This window comes from Gadus morhua, chromosome 19 (assembly GCF_902167405.1).
Source record: "Gadus morhua chromosome 19, gadMor3.0, whole genome shotgun sequence".
In the NCBI taxonomy this organism is placed as follows: Eukaryota; Metazoa; Chordata; class Actinopteri; order Gadiformes; family Gadidae; genus Gadus; species Gadus morhua.
In genome coordinates this window covers 49,499-59,576 of record NC_044066.1, presented here as the reverse complement: position 1 = coordinate 59,576, position 10,078 = coordinate 49,499, and the positions used below count along the sequence as shown (strand labels likewise).

General features: G+C 44.5%; 1 protein-coding gene across 1 annotated transcript; it reads left to right on the top strand.

The window, feature by feature from the left end:
* Window positions 1-4,519: 4,519 nt before the first annotated feature.
* On the top strand, window positions 4,520-8,964 carry LOC115532614 (uncharacterized). Its single transcript, XM_030342489.1, has 4 exons — window positions 4,520-4,859; window positions 6,096-6,458; window positions 7,932-8,172; window positions 8,847-8,964. Exons 1-4 carry the CDS (start codon window positions 4,730-4,732, stop codon window positions 8,962-8,964), a joined length of 852 nt encoding a protein of 283 aa, XP_030198349.1. The 5' UTR covers window positions 4,520-4,729.
* The last annotated feature ends 1,114 nt before the right edge of the window (window positions 8,965-10,078 follow it).

Here is a 10,078-nt window from a genome sequence, read left to right as displayed (position 1 = left end):
AGGCACGTATTTGGATATTTAAAAGAAACAAATTTGATAAAGATTTAAATAAAGCAAATTCTTGCTTTATTTAAAACAATATTAAATTACCTGATGCTATGCTATGTATGAGGTGCAGGTTATTTTGTAATTGTTTTAACATTTCCTGGGGTTATGCAGTGTATGGAACTATTTTCTTTAGACTTTATCCCTACCACTTATCTAAATCTAAATCCTAACCTTAACCCTTAGCTTTATTCCCTAACCTTAACCCGAGTGGCTATCCCTACCACTTATCTAAATCCTTACCTTAACCTTTAGCCTTATTCCCTAACCTTAACCCGAGTGGCTATCCCCACCACTTATCTAAATCCTAACCTTAACCTTTAGCCTTATTCCCTAACCTTAACCCGAGTGGCTATCCCTACCACTTATCTAAATCCTAACCTTAACCTTTAGCCTTATTCCCTAACCTTTACCCGAGTGGCTATCCCTACCACTTATCTAAATCCTAACCTTAACCTTTAGCCTTATTCCCTAACCTTAACCCGAGTGGCTATCCCGACCCCTAACTTTAATCTTTAGCCTTATGAGGCACCAAATGCGGAGCACTAACGAGAAAATCTTTCCCATCTTAACACCAAACGAACAACGAGAAATCTATCCTATCTTAAAACTAACCGAGGAGCACGAACGAAAAATCTATCCCATCTTAACGCCAACCGAACAACGAGAAATCTATCCCATCTTAAAACTAACCGAGGAGCACTAAGGAAAAAATCTCTCCCATCTTAACACCAACCGAAAACAACGAGAAATCTATCCTATCCTAAAACCAACCGAGGAGCACTAATGAAAAATCTATCCCATTTTAAGACCAACCGAACGAGGAGAATTTTTTTGCGTTTCCACCGTGAAAACATGCTATCTGGTACCTGAAGTGGCTGCTTTTTTTAGTACCGCCTCGCTCTAGGCTCCAAGCGAGCTGAGCCGATGCTAAAAGGTGACGTCGCCTGGAAACTACCTGTACAATCAATATCTTATATTGCAGAATGGGCCCGCACCTTTTGCCCACTCTGTCACTCGGCACAGGGGCCCCACAGGGTTGTGTACTGAGCCCTTTACTCTACTCCTTGTACACACATTAGTGATGGGATTTTCGGCTCCTTTGCGAGATGCGGCTCTAATGGCTCTTCTTACTGTGGAGAGCCGGCTCTTTCGGCTCCCAAACGGCTCCCCATACACATGTTTTACATTATTAATTAATCAATAGCTTAAACCTAATTTTATAACATTTTGTTTCATTATTGACATTGTTAAGCACTTATGAGTAAAATGCAGCATAACAATGCTTTATGAATAAAACCTTTATTACTAAATAGCACCACTTCCGTCTGTGCAGGTTGTTAGTGGAGCCTGCACGATAGGATATTCTGGTTTTGCAGAGTCTACACTCTGCCCTGGTGGAGTCTGACATTAAAATGAGTCCAGATTTTGCTCCGTTTTCTGTCACCACTCATTATCACACAGGCCTATTCAATTGTCACACTGACTCCCCTTCTTTATGCCGTGTGTGCTTCTTGTGCGTGACTGTGCATTGACACCTGCCCACGAACGCTATACAGCTTGGCCAATTGCCTGCGGTTTCCAAAAAAAAAGTGGAGAGAAACTTTTTTTCAGTGTTTTCCCGGCGCATTATTAATTGAAAGCTGCGTGTGATTGGTCAGATGTGTGGAGCACACGCTTGACACGAGGGCAGTGGAGACATTAAGGCACCGACGGAGGAAAAAAAAAACCTCTGCTTTACCACAGGCAGAACGCGCAAGGGGGGAGGGGGAGGGCAGGGGGAGAGACAGCGAGGCACTGCAGGAGAAAAAAAACGAAAAGCAGAGCAAAAGCACATGCAGCGACGGGGAGGCGGAGAGAGCGAAAAACTGAAAAAAAAAACCGGCTCCCAAATAGGATCTTAAAACGGCTCCCATCGTAGAGCCGGTTCCAATCGTTCACGTCAAAGAGCCGGCTCTTTGAGCCGGATCGTTCGCGACCGACACATCACTAACACACATGACTGTGCCCCATCTCACACTACCAACACCATAGTGAAATTTGCAGATGACACAACTGTGGTGGGTCTGATCACCAAAGGTGATGAGGCCAATTACAGAGAGGAGGTTCAAAGGCTGACAGAGTGGTGCTCAGAGAACAACCTGAGCCTCAACATCAAAAAAACAAAAGAACTGATCATTGATTACAGGAAGAAGCAGGACACACACACACCACTACACATCAACGGGGAGACGGTGGAGAGGGTGTCCAGCTTCAAATTCTTGGGCATACACATCTCAGAGAACTTATCATGGGCAATAAACACAACAGCAATAGTTAAGAAAGCACAGCAGTGGCTATACTTTCTCCACACACTCAGGAAAGTCAATCTCTCACAACAGCACCTAAGGTCCTTCTATCGCTGCTCCATTGAGAGTGTGCTCACCTATGGAATCCTGCCCTGGTACGGTAGCAGTTCTGCTGCAGACAGGAAGTCACTGCAGAGGATTATTAAAACCGCCCAAAACATCAACCAACAGCTACCTACCATGGACACCATCTTCAACTCCCGATGCTTGCAGAAGACACACAACATTATGAAAGACTCATACCACCCTGCCAACTATCTGTTTGAACTGCTGCCCTCAGGGAAACGTTACAGGTCCATCAGAACATGCACCACAAGATTCATAAACAGTTTCTATCCCAAAGCAGTCACCATACTTAACTCTGACTTGAAAATAAATCCACTAGTTCCGACAGTATTAATCCATGACGTCCACATGTAATGCAATGCTCAGCACTTTACATATTTGTACCACTATTTTAAGGCATACTATTTTCTTTTACTATTTTTTTAGGCATACAATGGCACTAAGTTAACGGTATAGTGTTTGACGACATGAATGTAGTGAGTGAACGAAATGTTGAACGTATTTTCTTTATTTATTATTTATTATGTTACCTTTTTTAAATGAGACCAGTACGTGAGTGCACTGAATTTCGTTGTACTTCTGTCCAATGACAAATAAATATATCCTATCCTATCCTATACTGAGTAAATCTTTCAAGGTGGAGAGTCTACTGTCATGCAGTTTTCTTCGGTTTGAACAAATCATAAGTGTTATTTGACCTTGATATAACTACTGTAGCTGTAAAACTTAGGCTGAATCACTAACAAAGTGTAAATCATTTAAAACATATTTCAGCAGACACTTGTTAACTCTCTGGCAACTTTTACTGATGTAAACTTCAACCTCCAAAACAATCTTTGTTCCTTTTTTTATTTGGATATTTCTGTTTAAAAAAACAGAAATATTTTTTCAGGCCAGAGAGTTAACAAGTGCTAAGAAAGTTACTCCAAAGTTTCTGGAGGTCGGTGAAGACGCACAGCAGCAGTCCCCGTGCTACCGCCAAGAAAGCCGCTCTTTTGAATCAGTGTTATTCGTTCCATTCCTCAGAGTAGACAACAGGATTCAGCCTTGTTTTGTTTTTACTTTTAATTCATTCCTCGGGAGGACTTTCCAGTCAGACTGCGTACTGTGTTCCCGCTAGACATAGGTTACAATTGTTCTCAAGCCCTGTTACCCAGAGAAGTTGTGTCAGGCAGAGATGAGGAAATGTGCTGCTCATCACCTAAAGTGTGAGTAAGAGATTTGAGAAAGACAAACAGTACCACAGCAAGGATGCGAAGTTCATTCCTTAAGTCTTTCATTATGTTGACCAACTGTACAAAAGAAAATTTATAAGAATCTATTTGACAACTCAAAAAATATAACAATGTGTTATGGTTTGCAAGTGTCAAGAACACTTAAAGTACTATGAAGATTTCTGTGAAGCCATTGCAGTCAGCGGCGAAGGCTGATTTCTGTGAAGCCAGCGGCGAAGGCTGCTGCCCCTAAAGCCAAGAAGGCTGCTGTCAAGAAGCCTGCCGCCACCATCAGGTGGCGGCAGGCTTCGGAAGGCTACGGGGATCTGTCAATCATTGGATAAATATTAGTATTACACTTATGGCTATTCATTTCTCCACGGGATTCCCGTTGTAACCTTATTTGTTTTGGGTTATTGAAAGGGCTTTATGAACGGTTAGATTTTGAGCAATTCTATTAACTTATTATATTTTGAGCAATTCTATTAACTCAAATAAGTTAATTCTATTAACTTATTTGACCTTTCAGAGGACAGAGGACTTCTACCAGACAGAGGACACTTATTACATTGTCCTGGAGCTGATGGAGGGGGGAGAGCTGTTTAACAGGGTGAAGGCGGGACAAGGCCTGGATGAGGCTGTGGCTAAACTCTACTTCTACCAGATGCTGATGGCAGTGGAGTACCTCCACAGGAATGGCATCATCCACAGAGATCTGAAACCCGAGAATAATCTATTGGCTTCTCAGGCAAAGACCTGTCTCATTAAGGTCACAGATTTCAACCAGTCCAAGATTCTGGAGGGGGAGAACAGCTCAACGCGACCACGGGGCATGCACCTTACCAATAGACGAGTCCAACACGATACACCTGAAGCTCATTTTAAACCCTTGCACGTGTTTCAAATGTAATCTGGTCACCCAGAGAACGAAGATCACGGCCGACCATCGCAATACGACCACGGGTGCGACCACCAGTGCATCGCCGAGAACAGCTCAACGGGACCAAGCGTTTCCCTGGCTATGATGTGGAGAGGACCCGCGCCGAGAACAGCTCAATGGGCTCCTGCACTCCTTGCAAGAAACGGGAAAGCAAAGCCAGCATGAACAAGACCTCCAAGTTACTGTCCACCAGTGCCAAAAGGATTCAGAAGGAATTGGCAGACATCACACTGGACCCTCCGCCAAATTGCAGCGCCGGGCCCAAGGGAGACAACATCTATGAGTGGCACTAAGCGGAGGAAAATAAACTAACCAGGATTCCCCCTAGTAGCGGTGAGTGAAGAGGGAGAAGCCCAGCGGTCTTTGTTCAAAAGCATTTCCTTTTTCTTTTCTTTTCTTTAAGTTAAGGGACATGTAAACTTCTATAGAAAACTACACCCACACATGATGTCGGGTCAATAGCTCCACAATCACGCTTTTTCTCTTGCGGTCTTTGTTCATTAATTTCATCGATTGGGTTCCTTTGTTAAACCAAAAGCATGGGAGCACAAATCTCCAAAACCGCTGGAAAGGAAGACGTTGCTGCAGAAAAGCCAGCAGTATTAAACCGTTTAAAGAGGACATGCTGGCTTCAGATTAAAAAAAAATATTTACTTGTTTTGTTTGACATTGAATGTAGCGAATTCAATGTTTTGTTCAAAAAGAAAAAATGCCTATTTGTTGTCGTCGTGTTTCGTTTGTATAACTTGTTGTGTTATTAGGTTAAGTGGGGTTAACGGGTTTGGGTTCTTTATTGTTTGTGTGTTCCGGTCACCCAGAGAACGAAGATCACGGCCGACCATCGCAATACGACCGGGGCAGCGCCTACCAGTGCATCGCCGAGAACAGCCCAATGGGACCCTTGCACGTGTTTCAAATGTGATCTGGTCACCCAGAGAACAAAGATCACGGCCGACCATCGCAATACAACCGGGGCAGCGCCTACCAGTGTATCGCCGAGAACAGCTCAATGGGCTCCTGCACTCCTTGCAAGAAACGGGAAAGCAAAGCCAGCATGAACAAGACCTCCAAGTTACTGTCCACCAGTGCCAAAAGGATTTGGCACAGTTCTTACGGGGAGGTGGAGCTTGAGCGTGTGCGATAGTACCCGAAAGATGGTGAACTATGCCTGGGCAGGGCGAAGCCATAGGAAACTGGTGGAGGCCCGTAGCGGTCCTGACGTGCAAATCGGTCGTCCGACCTGGGCATAGGGGCGAAAGACTAATCGAACCATCTAGTAGCTGGTTCCCTCCGAAGGCGCTCATTACTCGCAGTTTTATCTGGTAAAGCGAATGACTTGGGGCCGAAACGATCTCAACCTATTCTCAAACTTTAAATGGGTAAGAGGCCCTGCTCGCTGGCTTGGAGCAGGGCGTGGAATGCGAGTGCCCAGTGGGCCACTTTTGGTAAGCAGAACCGTAATCACACTGGACCCTCCGCCAAATTGCAGCGCCGGGCCCAAGGGAGACAACATCTATGAGTGGCGCTCCACCATCCTGAGACCCCCGGGCTCCGTGTACGAGGGAGGAGTCTTCTTCCTGGACATCGCTTTCACGCCAGACTACCCCTTCAAACCCCCCCTACAAAAGCGTTTCTCTGGCTACGATGTCGAGAGGACCCGCATCAAGGTCGCCATCAGAAAAAGGTGTAAATCATTTAAAACATATTTCAGCAGACACTTGTTAACTCTCTGGGAAGGAAGGCCACACCACAACCAATCTCGAATACGACCTCAGATCAGACGAGACAACCCGCTGAACTTAAGCATATCAGTAAGCGGAGGAAAAGAAACGCTGGAAATAACTGGTCCGAAATGTTTATATTTTTAATTAAATTTAATTCGATTTCATAAATCGGACAGAATTTTATTAAAGTTATGATGTTCCAGTGTTTTTGATATTGCTGTTGTATGTGAAAGATGGATACAGGAAGTCCACTAATGCTGTGTGTACTAAAGCTGTTACAATGTTGTGGCAATGTTACAAAGACTGAAGTTCAATGGCCACAGTTTAGACCTTTCACATTGCTTTGGGAAATATCGACATTTTTGGGTTAGTTTGAAGGCAACTGTTTGCTTGTTGTTGAAGTGAATGTGTTTAAATAAATCTAGTTTACATTACAAACTGAAGCCCCACTCACCAAGTGTGCCTCAGAAGAAAGTAGGATTATTTTTTTTTTTCAGCTTTACTGATCGATATCCATGTGATCAATAGCTTTATTCTCCATGTTTGCTAAAGGCAAAGACCACTTTATCAAATCCCAATGGGAGCGTCTGGATCAGCTGCTAAACCACCACAGGAAGACAGATGATACGAGACTAAAACACTACTTTGTCCACCTTTCAACTACAAAATACTCCCAAGAAAACACAGATTGTTTTTTGTCTCGGACTCAAACTCACGACCACGGGGCATGCACTTTACCAATAGACGAGGTTGTGTAAACAAACATAAAAAAAAAGGAAAAAAAAACTTGAATACAAACTGAAAAGAAGAACCCGAGATTCCCGAACCTTCCCCGTACGGCAATAGATTATCATCATGTCCAATGCCAATTTTAGGGAAATCAGAAGATGAATATCCTGACCAATATATTTACGATTTCATAAATCGGACAGAATTTTATTAAAGTTAGTCTTTAACCAAGGGCACCAAGAAACTAACCAGGATTCCCCTAGTAGCGTAAACTTCAACCTCCAAAACAATCTTTGTTCCTTTTTTTATTTGAATATTTCTGTTTAAAAAAAAAAGGGTATGGCACCTGCTTGTTAAAATAATGAAGTTCAGAGTTGTTTTATTTTTTCAGGCCAGGGAGTTAACAAGTGCTAAGAAAGTTGCTCCAAAGTTTCTGGAGGTCGGTGAAGACGCACAGCAGCAGTCCCCGTGCTACCCCAAAGAAAGCCAAGAAAGCCGCTCTTTTGAATCAGTGTTATTCGTTCCATTCCTCAGAGTAGACAACAGGATTCAGCCTCGTTTTGTTTTTACTTTTAATTCATTCCTCGGGAGGACTTTCCAGTCAGACTGCGTACTGTGTTCCCGCTAGACATAGGTTACAATTGTTCTCAAGCCCTGTTACCCAGAGAAGTTGTGTCAGGCAGAGATGAGGAAATGTGCTGTTCATCGCCTAAAGTGTGAGTAAGAGATTTGAGAAAGACAAACAGCGGAAGGAAGCACGGTCAATATCTTTCTGAAGTCAATGCGTCTGGCTTACTACAATCAGTGTATCTGTGCCACTTTAATTGTTCTTTTGATTATTATAAGCTTCTGATGGTGCATCAAGGTCGCCATCAGAAGATGCTGGAAAAGGGAACCCTGGTCCACACCAAGGGCACCGGAGCATCTGGGTCTTTCAAGATCGCGATTAGGTCCCACACGATACACCTGAAGCTCATAGAGCAACGCAAAGATCCACCAATAGTGCAAGAATATGATGTTCCAGTGTTTGCTAAAGATAAAAAAGACCACTTTATTAAATCCCAATGGGACCTGACCACTCAGCAGATCCTGCCCTATATTGACGGGTTTCGACACATCCAGAAAATCTCAAACCATATAAATCGTTTTGTAGCTAAAGTCCCAGTGCTGCAGAGGATATTACGGGATTGGACCTACGCTTTCTTGGCTGTTTTTTGGCTTTGAGCTAAAAAAATAAATACAATATATGAAGATTGCCTATCCACCTTGGAGCTTTTACATTCACGTGAACTTCTAAAAGGATGCATCACTGATAATATTTTACAGAAGAATTGGAAAGTTTTCCACCGAAATGGAAGGGACTATTCCATGGACAATCTTTTCATTTGTGTTGTTAATTTGTCATTGTGAAGGTAAGACCACGCTGTGAATGACTAAAAACGGTTAGTCTTTTCAGGGCAATGACTGCCCTCTTGCTCTTTCTGGGAGAAATCCCCACTCTCTCCTTTACCTCTCTGGCCAACCGTTGGGCCACAGAGGGCCTCTTCTTCAAGGAGCCAGCACAAGGAAATTCCAAATCTATGTAGCGTCTGGATCCGCTGCTAAACCACCACAGGAAGACAGATGATACGAGACTAAAACACTACTTAGTCCACCTTTCAACTACAAAATACTCCCAAGAAAACACAGATTGTTTGTTTGGGCCGACCGGGTCCCTGCTGAGCTCCATGGATCACATGGACACTGATGAACTGCTCATCGGGAAGCTCGAATAGCGCAGAAGGAAGCACGGCGAGGGCAACTGGAAGCGCATGCTGCTGGACCACGACTACAACGGCCGCACGGGCGTCATGCTGAAGGACCGCTGGAGGATCCTGAAGAGGGATACCGTGGCCTGACCCGGTCCCCCTACCCCCCCCCCCCCCACCCCCAAAGCCATGTATATTGATAATTTTTTTTTTTAAACAGTGTGTGAGCATATGTTGTAAGAATGCCTTTGTAATACAAAAGGGACCCTTTTTTTTTTTTCAATGTTCATGCGCCAATTGTGCTCAAATGCTACAAGAGGACTAGCGTTCAAGCGCCACTAGAGGGCCCTCTAAACAGCAATAGAAAGTTCTGTGCTGCATTTGTATTTCTTTGTCAAATATTCCACCAGAATAAACGGCTGGCTGCCAATGGGTTCCATCGTGGTCTCAATCACACAACGAAACGAGAGAGTACGCAACCGCTACACGTGCAAGGTTCACAGTGGGCAGCCGCAGCCATGAGTTTCACCCTACTCTCGGCCCCTGATGAGCCAACCCGCCTCCCCCCATCAAAGCGAACCCAGGGGGTTAGCACACCTTATTACATACAAAAAATAAACATCAGCTTGATATACCCCAAAAAAAATTATCCTCTTGATAAGGCATCGGCCACAACGTTGTCCACCCCCTTCTTGTGACGAATCACAATGTTGTAGCCTTGTACCAGAAGAGCCCACCGCCTCAACCGTTGGTTGCTGTTGTACATTCGGGCCAAAAAAACAAGAGGATTGTGGTCTGTATAGACCACAACAGGAGAGGCACTGGATCCCACATACACCTCAAAGTGCTGGAGGGCGAGGAGCATAGCCAGGGTTTCCTTCTCGATGTTACAGTAGTTAAGTTGATGGTTTTTGAACTTAACTTAGAAGTAACACACTGGATGCTGCACAACGCCCTCACCCTCCTGCAGCAACACCGCACCAGCGCCAAAACAAATTTACAACCTACCGTCCAAAGGCACGAGCCCCCATGTCAGTGTGCCTTCGAGGCTGCAAAGTCCCTTCTGTGCAGCGCCCCGGTTCTGGCAGCTCCTGACTTTTCGCGTCCCTTTCAGCTGGAGGTTGACGCAAGCGCTGTTTCAGTTTCTGCAGGCGCAGTACCACAGTTTGAAGTTGGAGTGTGAGAGAGGTCCCGGGTTCATATCCCGGACGAGCCCCCATGTCCACACAGCATACACTGACTAGGGCTGGCATGACCTCAGCCC